The 20,417-nt window shown below is 38.4% G+C and overlaps 1 protein-coding gene across 3 annotated transcripts in view; it reads left to right on the top strand.

Moving 5' to 3' along the window:
• Positions 1–20,417, top strand: part of TMEM236 (transmembrane protein 236) — a 51,266-nt gene that overhangs the window by 19,718 nt on the left and 11,131 nt on the right. For all 3 annotated transcript variants that reach the window (XM_016150629.2, XM_036228160.1, XM_016150628.2), the window contains 2 exons: positions 11,402–11,474; positions 14,635–14,776. In XM_016150629.2, coding sequence (XP_016006115.2) covers positions 11,402–11,474; positions 14,635–14,776 — 215 coding nt within the window. The remainder of the gene's footprint in view (positions 1–11,401; positions 11,475–14,634; positions 14,777–20,417) is intronic.

Below are 20,417 nucleotides of genomic sequence, written 5' to 3'. Positions count from 1 at the left end.
AGTGTATTTGAAAAGCTAGGAGCTGAGAATTTTAGTATAAGCAAGGATAGAAAAGTAAAAATAATAAATATAGTAATATAGCTTGAAATACTGGTACAGAAAGGAAGAGCTAAAGTGTGGACTTAATGAAGCATATCTAATAACTGATACCAACACTGGATGTGGCCTCAAGAACCTTATTGGGGGACTTTCTGTGGGCAGAGCTCCTAAGGGGTTTCCGGACATAAATTATTTGGTTGGCACTGCTTTTATCAGTGGGATTTAGGGGTTTTCCAAACCTTGACCCAAAGCCTCAGGATCACCTAAGGGCGGGGAGGGTGTTGGATCTGAGCTGGGCTTTCCACTCCTCACACCCCCTGGGAGTGGCTTTGACTGTCTAAGATCACTGGCTGGGCCAGGAGATTGGAAGGTCCAAATGGTCACAGGAGGAAACCAGTAGGAAACTGCCCCATGCTAGCCCAGAAAGGAGCTCTTTTACCTTTTTCTTTTCCATTCGCTCAAATTCCTAGGACCCTAAGTTCTTAATATCATTCAGGCAGCAAATCTTCCCATATCATGTATCATCATCATCAAGCTATAATTGCTTTACTGAACATTTATGTACTAAGAGATTTATATATGAATTTCATTTCAGTCTGTACCACCTCATGAAGCAGATACTTTCATAAGTTTATCATTATTATTCACCAGAGGAAATTGACGATTAGTTATGCAACTTTCCCAGTCAGTTAACTAGTGAGTGGAAAGACCCCACTTTGGACCTAGGCCCCTCTGACTCCATAGTTGGTACTTCTAACCATTGCCTCTCTGAAGGTCTCAATCTCCTGGGGCAGCTGAGATTAAGAAAGAGACTTGTCTTTCGTTTTTACTTCCCAATGCACATTTCCTTTTGTGCATTTGCGTCACGTAGCCACCTTGTGCTAACGTGTTGGGCTGTCACAACAATGACATCTTTCGGTGATTTCTTTTGGGAAATGCTCTTGTAAGCTTTCGTTTCTATCTGCGGGTGTGGCTGGTCACAAGTATTCCAGACAGTTTTAGAGATATGACAGGTATCTATAATTTCAGCGAAACTATGAAACTACTTCCTCATGGCTTCATTCATAAGCACTATCATGTTGTTCTCTTCCTGGCACAGAAGAAGAGAAATAGCTACTGAGCACTATGCTAGGAGCTTCACGCCTTCTGTACTTTATGACAACTCAGTGAGGTATGTGCCAGTGTTCTCATCTTATAGATGAAGAAGCAAAACCTCAAAGAAATGATTAACTTTGTCAAGTGATAAAGTTCGTAAGTGAGGGAGCTGGGATTTGTGAGCCGAGATCACTCTGATTCTGTGCTATTTCCTCTATCTCATGCAGCTTTTTATTCTTTCCAATTTTAACTGCCAAATGCATTTCAAGAAAAAAATCAACTCGTTTAGCATCATTAAGATACATTTCCCCCAAAGATGCATATTTGGATATTATATATGATTCCCAAAAGATGTGTATTTGGATATTTTAATATATGTGGTAGTAATAGAGTGTGCCATATCTTAATTGCTGGATGAAGATTTAAAAATAATTGCTACTCTAGAAAGTAGGTATTAAAAGTATGAATTATTTTTGAAGAATACTTAACTAGTTGTTTATGTGACATTTCATAGATCCTTAGCTTTCACAGATACATTGTTGAGGAGCCTATTTGAAAACCTCTGTGTAGGTCACATTGGCATCCTGAGCCTGTGAGGCTGGTATTCAGGAGAGGGTGAGTCATCCAGCTAGTAAAGGGTGTGCCCTGGCAATACCACTGAGAGATGCAGACCTGAGTTCAAATCCCAGCTTGGACATTGACTGTGACCCTTATTGTGAATTATTTCAACTCTTTCAATTTTAGTGTTTTCATTAGCAAAACAGGGACAACCTAGTTTCTTCACTGGGGTGACTAAGACTGCACATAAAGTTCTGAGCACAGTGCCTGGCATCTCAGCGAATACTGGTGTCACTACCTCAAGCTGAATTTAGTATTTTCATTTAAAACATGAACTCATTTAATCCTCACAATGATTATGAGAAGTGGTAGTAGTGATGATAAAACTGATGAAATGGAAGAAAAGTATATGCTATTTAACTGACACTCTTTTAAGTTTAGATAATCTCATAGGTCTCTTTTATCCTTTGAGAATAATGAGGGCCAACATGGTGATATCATGACTATTTTCTAAAGTATTTTGCATGTACGCAGTACTTTTATGTTTCGTTTTTTTTTTTCACTTGATCTGCATGCCAGTGTTGTGAAATTGACCAGATGGATGTCATTCCCATTTTATAAGGGAGGAGTCAGTGTCAGAGAGTGAAGATATACAACTAAGTCAACAGTAGAGTCTGAACTTTAATCGAGTGCTCTTTCCTTTACTCTTTTTAAACACTCTTATTCTTTTCGAATAGTTGTTTCTTTTCAGGGATGCCTGTCATAATTTATAATAGACTAGGGAGATGGTTTGAGGAATGAAGAAATGCTATATACATACTAAATTGTGTATCCCAGTAAATTAGAGTAATTTTTTTTTCCAGGAGTAACAGTGAATGTTTGGAACCATTGAGCAAGGCTAGCCAGGAAGTGGAGCACACCTTCATGGAGAGGGTGCCTTGGGGCAGGATGATTCTGGAGGACCCTTGGGGATTCCCACACTGTCTTGGGATCCAGGGCTATATTTCACTGCCTTTGGACCCAGGCCTATATTTCAGGAATCCTCTCAAGTTTTCAAGACTTTAATTGCTTTAGACATAACCTGTCAGGAAACTTGGGTAGTTCCAAGTTTTAAAGACTCTAATATTTTGGATTATATTTTACTTTGCTTAAGTCCTTAACATATTCAATGAGATTTTGCTGTTGATTTGTTTAAGGTAGAGTAGTAATATTAATTGTAGTTGCAGTCATAGTAAAAAAAAAAAAAGAAGAAGAACAAATATGTATTGAACAGTCACTGTGTACCAAGCATACTTGTAAACACTTTGCCTATATTATTTTAGTTCTGTAAGATTTATGTAAGAACTTATAACTCCCATTTTACAAATAAGGAAATTAGGGCACAGAGATTAAAAAACCACATAGCCCGTGGGTTCTGGAGCCAACACTAACCCCAGGGTGTCTGTCTCCAGAGCACCTTACTACTCCACAGCAGCACACACAAGTGATGGGCACAGTGCCAGTAACATCTGGGTACTGCTGGGCAGACACGCTATGCCAAAGGAAATAGAGCTTGCTCTTTTCAGCACCTCTGAGGTCATCAGTAAATTACCGTGAACTTAACAGTGGTGCTTGACAGTTACTTCTTAGAACACTCCCATTTCTCTCACTGGGTCCATCATCATCTTAAATACCCAGTACTAATAATTGTATGATACTTGACTACAGGCTTTTCTTCCTTGTCCCCCCCACCCCCGGCATATTCAACAAATCTTTCCTGGCATATGCAGTGAGTCACCAGATTCCATTAATCCTTCCTCTTTCACCTCTTCCCTCAGCTCCTGGTTTTCCAAGACTGATTCATTCACCCCAACTAGGCCCCTATTTCCAGGACCTCCCTACAATGGCAAGGTTCCCCAGATTTTCACATGTTAAGATGCAGTGGCAGATCATGGGTCCTGGAAGCGTGAAGAGCATTTTGTTAACTGCTCCTGGGGCAGCCTCAGCTGGCGTCCCGTCCTTTGTTTCTTCTCTGCTCACTGTTTCCCTCGCAGTTCTTGTTGACAGAGTAATATCTTGAAAAATGTTTTCTGCATGTCAGTTGCACCCCCCTCCCCCCAAAAAAATCTGTTCTGCTCCTTACCTGTACAGTTCAGTGTTGACATTATACTGCAGAATCCTGAAGCTGGAAGGCACTTAGATTTCTTCTACTACATTGTTGCTCACAGTATAGCAGTCTACCTCTGATCTTCTAGTGAATTCACTACTTTTTGTGCCTCTTGAGTATATTCTTCCTTGTTTCTTATATTGAAATAAAATCTGCCACCATGTGACTTTCTTTCCATCTTCTTTGTAGACTTCATGTCCTCTGCCCTCCCTTTGTATGCCAGTGAATTTGGGCTGTACCCACGAACCCCTGATTTTCCCCTTTCATTGCTTTGCAAGCACTCTCATTGGCTCTGATAGAAACTGCCACTTGCATGATGACGAGTCTCAAAATTGTGTCTTCATTGGGTGACTTCTCTTCACTCACTGTATATGTATATGTAAGCTTTTCAAATATTCGAAGATTGCCACATCACTCTGCTGGCTCAGCCACATCTCTTCTCACTAAGTCTTTTCTCCAGTGTCTAGATGTCATCAGTTAATTCTCACCCTGCGATTTCTGGATCCTTTACCCTTTGGATGTCTCCTTGGGATGCTGGCTGACTTGTTAATGTCGGGATGTGATCTTATTGATACCCGATGTCCTAATGATGCAGCCAGTGACTTCAGCTCTTGATACTATGTATTGACTTTAATTGCAACTGTGCCACTTGTTATATAATTTGTGATTAACTAAAATTCCCTGAAAAACTTACTCTCAAGGCACAGTTTCTCATCTTGCACTTAGGCAACTCCCACGACCCTGTAAGTGCCTTAAGGCCGGATTGAGTCTTACATGTCTCCTATCCTTCAAACAGGCCGTGGGACACACATTTAACAACGTTTTAGGTGAATGGGTGAATGGATGAATGAATACTCAAACTGTTTTTTTTAAACCTGAATCCAATAATTTACCCTCATCTCTATTAAATTTCATCATGTTGGTGTTAGCCTTATTTTAAATCAATTGCAATCTTCTGAATCCTGATCGTGCCACTCAGGATGCTAGCTTGATTTTGTGTCATCTGCAGAGTTACTAGTAAATGTGTTAGATGGCACAGTTTTACTAGAACTTCTCCAAGTCAACAGGAATCCACTAGTCTGCTCTTGGGTTTTGTTAGATAAGCTATGAATTTACCTATCTGAACTTCCTTCCTGTTCTCAGTTCCTCTTTTAGTAAACATTTACTGAGTAGTCGCTGATTGCCTGGCAGATCTATCCAGTGAGGACATCAGATAATCTAGTCTCATCACTTCTCGGACACACCCTGGCATCCTAGGCCATCGATTCTCTGACTTCTGTCTACTTTTCCAAACTACCTCCCTACACAGATTCTTCATTCTAACCAGCATTATTCCCAGAATATTGTAGGGGAGTATCTGGCTCCACAATAGGTATTGTCTTTTTCCTCAGGGATCTTGCAGTCTACTGTGGAGAGTGCACAGTTCCACATGAAAAAAATTAGGAAGTAATGTAAAACAATATGCACTAAATCACTAAATGGTATGTGACGTACCACAAGTCCTTGCTGAGCTCAGAGAAGGGAGTCATCAAGACTTAGTACTGGTAGTAGGGAAGGTTCCCTTTTTGATTCATTTTCCCTGCCCCCTCCCATCCCATCGCCCGCCACCATGCCCTGCACGTAGCAGTATTCAGTAGATGGATTTGTGGACTCAGGTTTTTCTAAGAGAGCACTGTGGTTTGGAGTAGTCAGAGAGAGTCTCACACGGAAAGCTGGATTTGAGCCAAGCTGAGAGAGGCATGACATTCCAGAGGGGTGATGAGTCTGAATAACAGGCCGACACAGGAATAAGCACGACCTCTTTAAGAGGAGCGGGGTGAGAGAGGAAGGCTAGCTTGCTGGGAAAGGAGGGAACAGGGAGAAATCAGCCGGACAGTATTCCAGAGGGGGTACGAGCATGAGTTTGAGTCAGAAAGAGCTGGGTTGCAACTCCTCTTTCACCTAGCTTGGGCAAATTAAAATCGTCGCTTTCTTCATTTGTAAACCAGGGATGATACCCCTTTTCAGAGTTGTTGTGGGATCTGAGTGATGTCTGTAAAATGCTTTTCTACAGACTTGGCATGGAGTGAGAGCTCCCTGGGATTAGTGTACAGTGGGAGTGTTATTTTATGTTGGATTGTTAAGGCCAGGTTGCGGGAGACCTTGAATGACAGGGGAGCAAACTTTGACTTAATGATGTAGGTAAAGGGGAACCTCTGTGAATTTCTGACCAGAGTGGTTTCTTGTTATTATCTGACCTTTCCACTCACCGTGCTTCCTCTGTGAGAAATTTCGGGGCCAGAATTCTTGCTGCACAAACGGGAATCTTTAACTGACCATGACTGAGCTCAGACCTGTCTTCACAGGCCTGCTCCTGAGAAAGGCCTTTGTTTTGACAATTTGCTGCAGATGCACACAGAGCTCTGCTGGTAATACCCGAACTCAGCCACGTCCACAAGTCCTTCCCTTCAGCCGGTCTGTACTGTAGTTTCAGCCTTGCATTAGTTTCAGCTTGAGTACAGCTCCAAAGAAGTGTCTATGATATTTCTAACATAAATTTCATTACTCATTGGATTAGTTTCCTAGGACTGCTGTTATAAAGTACCACAGACTCGGTGGCTTGAACAACAGAAATTTGTTTTCTCCCAGTCCCGGAGGCCGGACATCCGACATCCGAGTGTAGCCGGAGCTGGTTCCTCCTGTTCCAGGCCTCTCTCCTGGATTCTGTTGTCTCGATGGCACTCTGGCATTCCTTGGCTTATAGCTGCATCACCCTGATCTGTGCCTTCATCTACACGTGTCATTTTCTATGCATCTCCTCACATAGTCTTCTTTTTTGCGTATCAATCTCCAAATGTTTCCTTTTTATAAGGAAACCAGTCATGTTGGATTAGGGCCCACCCTAGGCCCTCATTTAACTTATTACCTCTGGAATGATACTATTTCCAAATACAGTCATATTCTGAGATACTTGGGGTTGGGGCTTCAATTATGTCTCTTTTTGGAGACATAATTCAATCCATAACTGCCTGCCTCTGCCCTCTGCCTCACTGCAAAATAGATTCACTCCATCCTGCCTGATATCTCCAAAGTTTTAATCATTCCAGCATCAGCTCTTAAGTCCAAAACCTCATCTAAACATCATGAAGTCAAAGTCCCAAAATTCACCTTCTAAACAAACTATCTAGATCAGTTAGGAGTGAGATTCTGGATAGGAGTTATCTTGGGGCAAAAATTCCGCTCTATCTGTAAACCTGTGAAACCAGGCAACAAGTTATGTGCTTCCCCGGTACATTGTGGGGCTGGCATAGGGTAGACATTCCCATTCCAAAACAGAGATATTGGGGGGGGGGGGAAGGAATCTTGGATCCCAAGCAAATCTGAAAGCCAGCAGGGCAAATTTTATTCAATTTGAAGGCTTGCTCATCCACTGTGGCTAGATGCTTCATCCTCTGGGTTTATCAGGATGGGAGCTTAGCCTTAAGCAGTAGCCTTGGCCTCTGGATCTGAGGAGGGAACTTCAGGGGCAGTGGAACCTCCCTAACGGCCTCTGAAGTACTGTTATAGTCCTTCCCTTTTCTAGACGGATATGATATATTTGCAGCCAGATAGTTCTTTCAGCCATTTCCTGCTTATTGAATCCCAGAAGTCTGACAGCCTTCCTTAATTGTGCCCCATCTCTGACCCCCTTCAATGCAAGCTGTTGGTGTTTCTGCTGAGGTAGTCGAGTGGATTCACAGGCTGCCTCCACAGTGTTTCTTCGGGAACATGCTCTCATGTTTTGCTGTATGGATAGGCTGAAATTTTTCCAGACCTTCAAGTTCTGCCTCTTTTTTACTTAATCATCCTCTCTTTAATTTATCTCTCTCCTCTCCCATTTTGTTATAATCAGCAAGGAGGAGCCAGGCCACGCCTTCAGTGCTTCGCTTAGGAATCTCCTCAGCTAAATATCTGAGTTGATCATTTACAAGTTCTACTTTCTACCCCACAGAAGAACATAATTCAGCCAAGTTCTCTGCACCTTTATGAAAAGGATCACCTTTTCCCCAGTTTCCAATAGCACTGTTTTTATTTCTATATGACACCTCACCAGAAGCGCCTTTGACATTCTTTATCAACCTTCTGCCCTTGACAATATATGTATTCCCTAGGGAGAGAGAGAGAGTTGTTTCTCTACAGCCCTCCTCTCTGCTTTCTGAGGTCTCACCAGGATTTCTTTTAATGTCCATATTTCCACTAATGGTCTCTTGTAGGCAATCTAGTCTTTGGCTATCACATGCCTTCCCCCTCTTCCAGACTCTACCCATTACCCAATTCCAAACCCACTTCCACATTCTTAGGTATTTGTTACAGCAGTACCCCCTCTTTCCCTTAGCATACTCTGTATTAGTTTCCTAGGGCAGACTTAACAAAGTACTTCTAACTAAGTGGCTTAAAAAACAGAAGTCATTCAGGCTAGAAATCTGAAATCAAGGTGTTAGTTCCTTCTGGGGTCTGTCAGGGAGAATCTGCTCCAGACCTCTCTCCTAGAGTCTGTCGTTTTGCTGGCACTCTGTAGCATTCACTGGCCTGTAGATATATCACCCTGATTGATTTCTGCCTTCATCTCTTCATCTCCACATGGCGTCTTTCTGTGTTTCTTCACATAATCATCCCTCTGTATGTATGTATGTGTGTGTGTGTGTATATATATATATATATCTTTCTGTAAATTTTCCCTTTTTATAAGGACGCCAGTCAAGTTAGATTAGGCCCACCCTAATGATCTTATTTTGACTTATTACCTCTATAAAGACTCTGTTTCCAAATTAAGTTATGAAGTCTTAAGGGTTTGGATTTCCAACATCTCTTTTTGGGGAACATAATTCAACCCATAACACTCATTAATGAATTATAAACATGTGCTAGCAATAAGTCAAGATTTCTAAATATAGGTTTTCATTATTTCTGGGTAAATAAAACAGAGACTTGGATTGATATTTAGTTATTAACTGTTCTATCTGTTCATTTAGTGTTTATTGAATATCTGCTATGTGCCAGACATTCTCTGGCATGATGAGGTTCCTGAACTTGGATGAGAAACAAGTTACATTTTTATTTTCACTAAACTCTAATTGAAAACTAGCATTTCCTTTCATTGTGGTTGTTGGTAACAAAGCATAGTAGTATTATCAAGACCTGTATCTTTATTTCATAGATTTTTCCATATCACCATATAATTGTTGTGGATACTTCAGAATATGCTTTATGATCTTCACTGCCTTGAAATTATGAGTGATTATAGTTTCTGCTAGATCTTGAGTACTCCAAGGAAAATAAGAAGACATTGTGTTCGTAGATAGGCATATTTATTAAAAGATCAAAAATTTTTAAGATTTTGGATAACTTTTTTTAACATAATTGCTTTGTTTTATAAGTCTATATATTTTATTTTATGCATTAAAAATTTCTGTTTTGAGAAGTGTTCACAGGATTTACCAGAAGTTTCATTGCTCAAAAAACTTTGAAAAACATTGTTCTAGATGGTAGAGATAGAGTATTGAACAATTTAGATGAGGCCCCTGTTCCCATTGAACTTACTTTGGGTATGAGCAAATAAAGAAAGGATCCGCAGAATTTCAGGTAGTCCTGTATATGTATTTTTGATGCCAACAGGGAGCCAGACATAGAAGGTACAGGAGTAGAGGCCCCTGGCAAAAGCAATAGCCAGCATATGACTTGGAAGTGGGGCAAGCTTGATACAATCACAGAATAACCAGAGGGCCAACATGACCAGAGTTAAGTAGGTGTTGGAGATTTAGGTCATTCTAAGTGAGGAGGAGCAGAGGAGGAATAAGAGGAACCACATCATGGAGAGCAGTGTAGCTAGGGAATTAGTTTCAATTTTATTCTAATTGGTCACTGTGCTGCTATCACCATCATCCGGCTGCAGAATTCTTTTCATCTTGCAAAATTAAAGTCGTACTCATTAAGCAGTAACCCTCCTTCCTCCCATACTCTAGCATTCAGAATTTTTGATCAAGACAGCGATGTGTTTTACATTTTAAAAATATGGCTGTTGACTCTGTGGAGAAAATTTTGCTAGGTAAGAACAGAGGCACTAGCAGGAAACTGGTTAGAAAATACTGCAGACAAGAGATGATAGTAGGTGAACCACGATATTAGCAGAGGATGGATTCGAAATGGATTTCGGCAGTAAATCAGACAGGATTTGATGGTGATCAGAACAGTATGGAGAAGGATGTGGATTCTTCTTCAGCCATGTTAAGTTTGAGTTGCCTATTTCGACATCCATGTGGAGATGCCAAGTAGACAGTTGAGTGTACAAAATCAGGGCTCAGGATGGAGGCCGGTATATGTAGACTGTAATATGTTTGGGAGCCATGAGCAAGTGGAGAGTATTCAAGCCATGGGATCGGCTGAGATAATCAGGGAAGATAACATAGATACAGAAGAGGGACACTAGTAGTTCCTGGAGCACTCTCCATCTTTTAGAAGTCAAGCCGAGAAGAGGACTCTGGATGCTCTAGCTAGCCTCAGAGAGCTGAGTGCTGCAGGAACCTGGATCTGGGCTCAGAAAAGGAGGCAAAGCTAACAATTTAAAATCCCCTCAATCCCATCATACCTCTGGTTTTAACAGGTCATACCAGTCTGGTTGTGAGAGACGGGCTATCCCACCCCATAACTTATGTCTGTACTTAGAATACCGGAGATCAGGCTGGAATAGAGGGATGCCTGTCAAGACCAAGGAGAAATTTTTAGTCATTCGAAACACTCCAGTGCTTTCTGTGCTTAGACACATACCATCCTATAAATATGATGACTATAATAAATATTTAATTAAGGGAAGAAGAGGTAAATATTTCATTATAGAAAAGCTTTAAATATATTTATTTTGTTTTCCCATAAATTAACGATGCTAAGCATATATTTAAATTTTCTCTGTCATAATATAAAATATTAAATACATGTTATATCTGAGTAACTATTGATTGATTTTGTAAGGTTTAAGACGTGATCCAAACACAAGTTTAAAAATTAGGTGATTTTTATGTATATGTGATTTTTTTTTTTTTTTGGTTCAAGTAAAAAATATCCAAATGCTTTCAATTTAAGACATCCTTAAGTATCTACATATCATCTCTAAATGTAATTTTTGAAAAATCAATTTTACAACATGGGGTATATTATAACTTACGGAAGCCGTGCTGTTCTTTTTTTCCCATTGGTCACCAGAGCTGGAGTCCTGGGCCAGGATTCTAATGAATAAAATATGAAAATGTTGCATGTCATGTGTCTTGCATTGTGATACTTACAGTTATCTATGATGTGTTATTTATTTGGAAATCTCTCACCCCTTTGTTCTAGACAAGCGTTTTTTTTAAAATTTAATTTTTTTTTTTTTTTTTTTGCGTGTGTTCCCCTTTGCCATACTCAAGCATTTGGGAAATGGAAATAGGGAAGCAGTAGCTTCTAAGAAAAATGATAGATGAATGGCACAAGAACTGCAAAGTTAGCAAAAAGTAACAGGAACTGTTGATCTTGTACATTATTGCTTTTGCTTATTTTTTTCTCCTTTGCTAGGAGACCTATTATGATGATGTGTGTACTACTCACTACATTCCCCAGCTTCAGCTTTTCCATAGCAACGATCGAGGTATGGAATTTTGATTTCTTAAAGTCTATTTTATCCAATCTTCTTCCAAATTACAGTTAAAGTACTAAGATCATTGTTACCTCTGAGGTGGTGGAGGAAGGTCTAACAGCTGATGAGGGAAAAATTACTTTTGTATTTGTGTGCAAAAGACAGGAATGTTATTTCAAAGTAATTTTTTAAAAGTAAGGAATTTGAAAGTAGATCCACATTTGTTTCTTCCACCCTGGTGTTTTTCATGTTTGTCCTCAGTTCTAAATGGAATGGAACAATATTCCGGCGAATAACCACTTACACTCTAAAACCCTGAAATCTATCTATTGACAAATACTTTGCACGTGATACTTACTTGAAAATAATTTTACGTTTTGACTAAGCGCAGCTTCAAAAGGACTGTAATGGACAGGTGTCTGCAGGACAGAAATATCATAGGCAGACAGACCTTTCCGTCTGTAAGAATTTATTCAAGAAATTCAAAGAAGTATGCCCTGCAAATCTTATTTATTTGTAAGGTGCTGTGAAAGATATGATTTTCACTTCCCCAAAATGAAAACTTAAATTAGTTTGTGATGTTTCCTTCATATGTTGAGCAGATATCATTAAGTACATATTACATGCCAGGTACTGTGTTAGGTACTGGCGATAGAGCACTTAGGAAACTTCACAGTCTCTGGTCTTTAGTAATTATTTCCTGAGAGTAAAGTTAAGAATAAATAGGCAGTGAGAATTAGTATAATTGTTGTGAGAGAGGCGAGTACTGGGGTAATTCCTCACCGAAGTGTAACACACAAACAAAAAAGTGCACCAGCCATAAATATATAATATTAATGGGACGCCACAAAGCAAATGTCTGTGTAAACACTAAGGTCAAAAAATAAAACTGCCGGCTGTCTAAAAGCCACCCCATGTTTCCTTCAATAACTACCTTTCTCTCCTCCCCAGAGGTGTCTACCTTAACTTCTAATATCACGGATTACTTTGTTTTTTTTTTTTTTTAACTTTTTATAAAGGGAAATCAAATTATTATCTCTCTATCCATCATCTATCTATCTATCTATCTATCTATCTATCTATCTATCTACCTACCTATCATGTATCTATCTATCTATCTATCTATCTATCTATCTATCTATCATTTTCTATCTATCTGTCTATCTATCCATCCATCATCTGTCTAATTTGTATTTGGCTTCTTTATTCAAAAGTGTGGTTCATTCATGCTTTTGTGTGTAACTGTAGCCCATTCATTTTCATTCCTGTGTAGTCATTTTATGAACATAGCACAATTCATTTATCAAGCCTACATTTGATGGCCATTCAGTTGTTTCCAGTTTGGGCTATTATAAATAATGTTGCTTTGAACATCCTTGCATTTGTCACATGGTGCATATGTGCAAGCATTTCAGTTGGTTAAATATGTAGGAGTAGAATCGATGGGTCAGAAGATGTTCAAATGTTTAATTGCAACAGATGATGCCAGTTTTCCAAAGAGCTTATACCAATTTAGACTTGTACTAGCAGAGAATGAGCATTTCTGTTATTTTCCATCCTTACCAGTAATTGCTTATAAGTCTTTTTATTGTAGTCATTCCAATGGGTATATTCTTGAGTCTCCTTGTAGTTTTTAGTTGCATTTTCCCAGTAATGAATGAAATTGAGCACTTTTTCTTGACGATTTTTTTTCTATTGTGTTGCTTATATTTTTAAAATCAATTTGGAAGGATTGTTTATATATTCAGATTTCAAGCCCTTTGTTGATTATATGTATTGTGAATATCTTTACATTCTGTGACAATACTCTTATTGGTATCTTTTGATGAAGAGAGGTTCTTAATTGAAAAATATTTCAATTTATTGATTTCCTTTATGAATAGTGTTTTTGGTAACTTGTTTGAGAAGATTTCGTCATAATCTCAAGTCCTGAAGATATTGTTCTATATTACATTTTGGGTCCTATATTGTTTTACCATTCTCTTTAGATTCACAATCCATCTAGAGCTAATTTTTGTACTTGTTGTACAGTAGGATGGCATGTTCCACTTATTTTTTCCAAGTAATATTAATTTATTATTTGGGAAGAGCACTATTTATTTTGGACTGAGCACCATTTATTAAAAAGTCTGTTTTCCTACATTCCTCTGCAGTGCTGCCTTTATTATAAATCACATATATACATATATATACATGGTTTATGTCTGAATTTTCTGTTCTGTCCCATTACCTACTTTTCTGTTTCTGTGCCAACACCTCACTGTCTTAATTCTTGTAGCTTTACAATAGCTCTTTATATCCAGAAGAGTAAATCTTTATATCTTTTACTTTTTCTTCTAGTGTCTTGTCCTTTGTATTTTCATATAAATTTTAGAGTCAGCTTGTCATTTTCCACAAAAACTTGGAATTTTGATGGAGGTTGCATTGAATGGTAGCACTCTTAAATCTCATTTTCTCTTTGTTATTGGCATGCAGAAATAGTTTATCCATCTTGGGGATTTTCTTCATATGTAATCATGTAGTCTATGGATAATGATACTTTATTTTTCTTTATTACCAATGCTTATACTGTTTATTTCTTTCTCTTGCTTTACTACACTGGCTAGGACCTCTAGTGCAGTGTTGAATAGAAATGGTCAAAGTAAACCTTTGTCTTGTTCCTGACCTCATAGGGAAAACTCTCAACATATCACCATTAATATGATGTTTGCCATAGGATTTTTGTAGGTACCTACAAAAGGTATCTATCTACAGGAAGGAAATGCCTCAAAGCCTAGCTGGGTTTGCCTAGTCTCTCCCTTCTTGGAAGACCCTAAACTGTAATAATTGCCCCTGTAGCTCCTTGAATTAGGACTTTCAGGCTCTGCTTAGAAGCAGAGTTGGAAGGAATTGCCTATTCTACCACTACCAGGGGCCTGCTGTTATATTTTCACGTGCATTTACTAAGCTCTGTCTTGAACTGCAAGCTCTTCCATTGATATGAATCCTTATTACATCTTTAGAAATGGTTGAAAATTTGTGGGGTCAAATACATGAGAAGCTGAAAACCAAGTTTCTAGTCTTTTAGTAAATGTATCTATAATTAATTTAGCACTGCTTTCAGGTAATTACTATAATTATGAACTATGAAAGCACAAATATTTAATGCTTGTAAATGGTTTTCTGAAAACAGATTCGAAAGAATAATAGTGGTTCCACAGATGCCTTACCTGACACCTTGCCTGACCTGCCAGTCTCTCTGGTTCTGACTTCCTTGATCGTGGTTGATATTATTGAAAAACTCAGGATCTATCCTCTTAGAGGGAAGCAAATGAGTAAGTATTCTTTTAAATATACATTTTTAACAAGTTTGACATATAATTCACCTTTCTGCACCCTGTTACCATGTTTAATGGTAACTTTTCTTAGAGAGATAACATTACAGATAGAAGATTACAAATGAAGCTATCTAAATATAATTATTTTAAAACCTATTTTGATAGCTAGACAGTTATTCTTATTTCTTATTTGCATTCTCATAGTACTGATACATGAATACAACTTACCAAATATTTAATGCCAAAAATTTAATGTTTACTTTAGTAAGAAAATTATCTAAGTAGATTATTATAGAATTATATTTTGGGGAACTCTCTTAAAACCTTAAATTTAGCTGAATATTTAAAGAGTTTAGTTTAGCTACCTTTGATGCTGAAATTGTGTCATAGAGAACTGTTCTTAATGGTAGGTTGTCAAAAGCTGAAGACCATACTAACAAAACCAATATATGTCACGTTCCTCTAAGGAGATCAATCAAAACTAAATTTTTTTTTTAAAGTATTTTATTAATCAAATATTTTGTTTGGTCCTAAATTTCTTCAACTTTCACTTAATTTCATGTGACGGTATCTGTGTTTAATTCATAGTGTTTATACACGGCAGTTATTGCGTAGCTAAGATTTTGTATTTGAAATGGGTGGTTTTCGTCTAATCACTTCCTGATGGGCTGGATGGGGTAGATTGAGTGAATCACAGGAGAATGGTTTGGAGTAAGAGGCATGACTGCTACAGCCAGGAAGGAAAAGACCACAGGATCATCTTATGAGTGATGAGCTAACTCCCTTCCAGTCACTCTTGCTTCTTAAATTGGGCAATAAAACTAAATTGGAGGCCACCTGGAAATCTGAGACTTTAAGCTTCATATTTTGCACTTTGTCCTTGGGTGGGAGGTGATGAACTGTTCTGTTTAAACATAACACTGGTGGCAAAGTAGATAAAGATGGAAGCCAGTGGCCATCGGTTGAGGAAAAGGAATTCCCAAGTGACATCTGCCTTCCAGAGTCCAGTGTATTTGTCTGAACATGAGGAGATTTGGGACTCGCCAAACCCTTTGCTACTTCTCTAGATTCCTTAACATGTAAACCTATGTTGAAATGGAACTATTTTTAATGATTCTGTGTTTCCCATGTGAATGAACTTTTCTGTCCAAGTTTTTAATGACAGTTGTCTTTTAAAAAAATGCAGATGTGTATTTTGGGGAATAAGTTATTGACATTTTTTATTTTAAGTGGTGAGTCGGATTTTCAAATGGGGGAATTTTCCCTGTATCCAGAAGTGATGATGACACTGCAAATCGAAATCAGAGAACCACAAAGAAGAAGTGAGTCTTGAGGAGAAGACTCCAGGACGGCTTGTACAGCTGCTGCTTCTTAGTTGAACAGCCTCCTCCTGGAACCCCTCTCTGTTCAGACTTAGGAGGGTTAATGTCTGATTTAAAATCACACTTTAAAAAACTAGAATTCACTCGAAATATCTTTGCAGCAATTATAGGTACCTTTAACTTTTGCGCAAACTTTTAACTCAAATAGTCTCCAATACTTATTGTCCGACATGCATACTAATAAAATAAGTTATGTGAATTTTGAATCCACGAGGAATTCTCTTCCTCTGGAACTTAAATCATTGCCTAAATTCATAAGCATATAAATTGTAATTCATAGATCTGAACATAAGTATGCTGTCAATATGGTTTTGCTGCATGTGGTACTTCAGAATCAAAGCAATAGGGAAGGGTGGATGACAAACAAGGTTTAGAATAATTTGGCTCCTTGTAGAAAATGTTGGAAAAGGGGATATATTCTCTTCTCTGCTTTCTCCAGATAGTTTGAAATGCATACATGTCTGTCGGCTTGTAGCAGTTTTGACTTACTAGGTCAAAAAATAAGTTATTCTGTAGATGAAATATGCTTATTTTTAAAGCAGGGTTCACTGAACAAGGGAATCCTTGCTGCTGATTTCCTAATACCAGTTGAAATACCTGAGTATCCAGTGATTACTGTGCCATAATGTCTCAATGCATCGCTGCTCATAGCCTGAGCCTCACATGGGAGTGGTTTCAGGTTCATAGATCTCTGAAGCATGACAATGCCACAGATGTACTTTGTACCTAATACAGCAGGCCCGCAAATAACATCGTGTCATTCAACACTGTAAAAATAGTTTTGTTACATGTTTTTCACTTAAAGTCACAGAACGATGATGCTGAGTGAGGAATCACTGTAATGTCAAACCCCCGTCATGTGAACAAATAACAAGAACACAATGCACAGACTGTATGTCCCCAGCTCTTGCTACTAAGTGTGTACAAATGAATGTACCTTAACATTCCCATCTGAATTTTCCTAGTTCGCTCTGAATCTGTTAATGACAAGACTTCCATCTCTCTTCTCCCATATCGTTCCCGCTCCTGGTGGTCTCATTTGTTGTCCAGACTGTTGACTCTCCCATTGCTCCTGCTTTCCTCTCGGTCCTCATTCTCATGAAGAAACAATTTAATATGCTATTTTCCTACTACTCCTGCTAGACTCTGCTCTAAACACTCTTAGGACTGCTGCTATTTGCCTCTGGGCTGTTGTTTGATGTTTTGCTGGTACTTTACACTGATTACCTTCCTCTGCCAGTTGGAATACTGACTTCCTTCCACCAAGTTCTGTTTTTCTGGAGAGACCCCCGAACAGAGTAATGGAATAGCTATTTCCATTAGGAAACATAGCCTTTTATACCCAGAATGCATATGTGCCAAAAGATTGACTAAGCTTTAATGATTTCAAGTAATGGCCATTCTACTCACCTGGAAACCGCCATTTTCCCTCCTGTCAGTAGATGTTGTGGCTCCTTTTGAGGAAGCTTTTCTCCCATGGAGTCTCATAATTTCTTTTTGCATCAGGCTTACCTCTTTCGTCTGAATCCCAAATCCTAGTCCCCGTTAGATTTCCTTCCCAGCTCCCACTTAGATTCCTTAACCCTCATGTAAACTAGTGAATGCAAACACACATAAAGAAGTTCATTGAGGATGCAAATTTTCAGTCCTACCTGCAGGACCCATTGGCATAGCATGAACTCTGCTATAATAGTTAAAGTGCTTTGGGGACACAGATAAAGGAAAACTTCACTTTAGCTAAGGTATTTGGTGTACATGTAATAAATGGGTGTGGTTTTGGTAGTAAAAATAACTTTGGTTGGATTTCACACCCTGAACTGACAAACCTGTTCCTGGAATGGAAGTTGCCTTCTTAACACCAATTACTGTTTATTTTCAAATTGTCAATTTGGAAACCTGTAAAGCTACTGTTAGAACTACTCTAAAAACTAGGATGCCTAGGTTCCTACTGGAACCAGATCAACTTTTGTTTAGGAGTTGATATTTTATGTAAGATTTCATTTGGAAAAAAAAAAGTTCTGCAAATGTCTGAAAACCATTCATGTAAGACCTCATTTAGAGTCATAGGCTGTACCCATTTCTAAGGCAGTACTATAATTCAGGTGGCCAATTCTCAACCTCTCCCACCCCTGTCTCCCTGAGAATTATGACGCTGCACCATTGAGAGACAAAGTGTGCCTCCATCCAAAATCTTGTGACTGCTGCCGCTATGGGATTTAAGACAACACAACACAATAAACGCAACACAACACAACATATTACAGTGTAATGCAATGCAGTACAGTACAGTACAGTACAATACAATACAATACAATACAACACAACACAACACAACACAACACAATACAACACAACACAACACAACACAATACAACTTTGTAGGTAGAGCAGGCCCATACTGGTACGGTACATACACATAGGTTTGTAGGCCAAGACATATAAAAAAACTTAACTTTTTTTTAACATTTCCATTTTGAATTATTTTATTTCTAATGTTTTCTATTTTTTCCCACCAAAATAGTACATATTTATTTATTTATTTAAAAAGGTTTTCAAATAGACATTAGCAAAAAAGAAAAGAAATGGAAATCAACCATATTCCTACACACTAGAGATTTAAAACTGATAGCATCTTTTTTAAAATAATTTTTTATTTTTCAATTACAGTTGAAAAACAATATATTAGTTTCAGGTGTACAACATCATGATTAGACATTTATTTAACTTATGAAATGATCACCCTGATAAATCTAGTACCCATCTGACACCATACATAGTTATTACAATATTAATGACTATATTCCCTATGCTGTACTTCACAGTCCCATGATTTTGTAACTACCAATATGTACTTCTTAATACTTTCCCCCTTTTCACCCAGCGCCTCAACCCCGCTCCCGTCTGGCAACCACTGATGGGCATTCTTCCCTCAAGAAAACCTATTTTGTAATTTACTTTTTTCATAATGATATGTTGTGGGTATTATTCTTGTTATTTCATCTTTTTTTTTTTTACCATGTCATTTTTATTGGCTGAAAAATATTCTATCAGTGAACCATGATTTATTAACTAATAACATAGTTGGTATATAGATGGTGCAAGTGGTCTGCGTTGAGGGGAAGCCTATGCTGTGTATGGGAGTCTGAAGCCACTCTGCGAGGCGACTACCCAAGCAGAGGCCGGGGACAGAAAGAGTTATGTTAACAGCAGTTCTTGCCGCTGGACGACAGCCGAATGATATCAGGATGATGGCTGCAGAAAGAGTGTCCTCATAAGACCCTGGGCATCTACACGTGCCGGTCCCTACGCCTTGGCAATAGTCCTCGCCAGAAGTAAGGACCTGTTGTGGACGGGGTGCACGTGCAGAAAAATACAGAGGGGGTGGCGGGAATTGCAGAAACGGGGTGGCAAGATCGTTTGGCGACATTAGGGATATCTGCCCAGTCTGACAGGAGCAGAGGTGAGATCAGCAGGCTATTTGAGTAGAAAACATCAGAGCTCTGCAGAGGAGGTGGTTTCTACTACCACATCAGTAAGGGGTGCCAGATAAGATGTTGGCAGTGTAAGGTTTTCAAATAAATCTGCTCGCAATGGCCTTAGTCCAGTTCCTACTGTGTAGTCTCTTTAATACCCAGAGATTTGGGCCAAGTACTGCAGGAGCTCAGCAGCACAGATGATTATTTCTTTAGGGTAAATGCCTGGATGTAAAATTTCTGGCTCAAAGTATATGTAGAGTTTTAAGGTTTTTTGATAAGTGTCCGTCAATCAATGGCTCCTTCTAAAGAATGCCCTGATTTACCCTCTAAACAGTATAAGAAAACAGTGAGGTTCTCCTCAGACTTGTAACACTAGATAATTTATTCCTTTTCATCTTTGCCAATTTCAGTTTACTTCTTTTTTTAAATAATTTGCTTTAAAGTAGTGGTTGTGTTGAACATTTTCTCATAGGTTTATTGGTTATTTGTATTTTTTAAAAATTATATTTACATCTGATCTTTTTTTCTGTTGGCACGTCCATTCTTTTTTTTTTTAACCACCAATTCATGAAATCTGTAAATAGTAAGGAAGTTAAGCTTTGTCATAAATGGGTCATATATTTCAGAGTCGTTTGCTTTTTAATTTCACTGTAGTGTTTTTTATATAGGAAATGTTTAATTCTAATATAACTCTATCAATATTTACTTTATGGGCTCTGTCTTCGATATTATACTTAAAAAGCCTTTTTTCACTTCAATATAAGTATTTGTCAATTATTT

This window comes from Rousettus aegyptiacus, unplaced genomic scaffold (assembly GCF_014176215.1).
Source record: "Rousettus aegyptiacus isolate mRouAeg1 unplaced genomic scaffold, mRouAeg1.p scaffold_m13_p_10, whole genome shotgun sequence".
NCBI lineage: Eukaryota > Metazoa > Chordata > Mammalia > Chiroptera > Pteropodidae > Rousettus > Rousettus aegyptiacus.
Note: the sequence above shows the minus strand (reverse complement) of the source record. Positions and strands in the feature narration are given on the sequence as shown.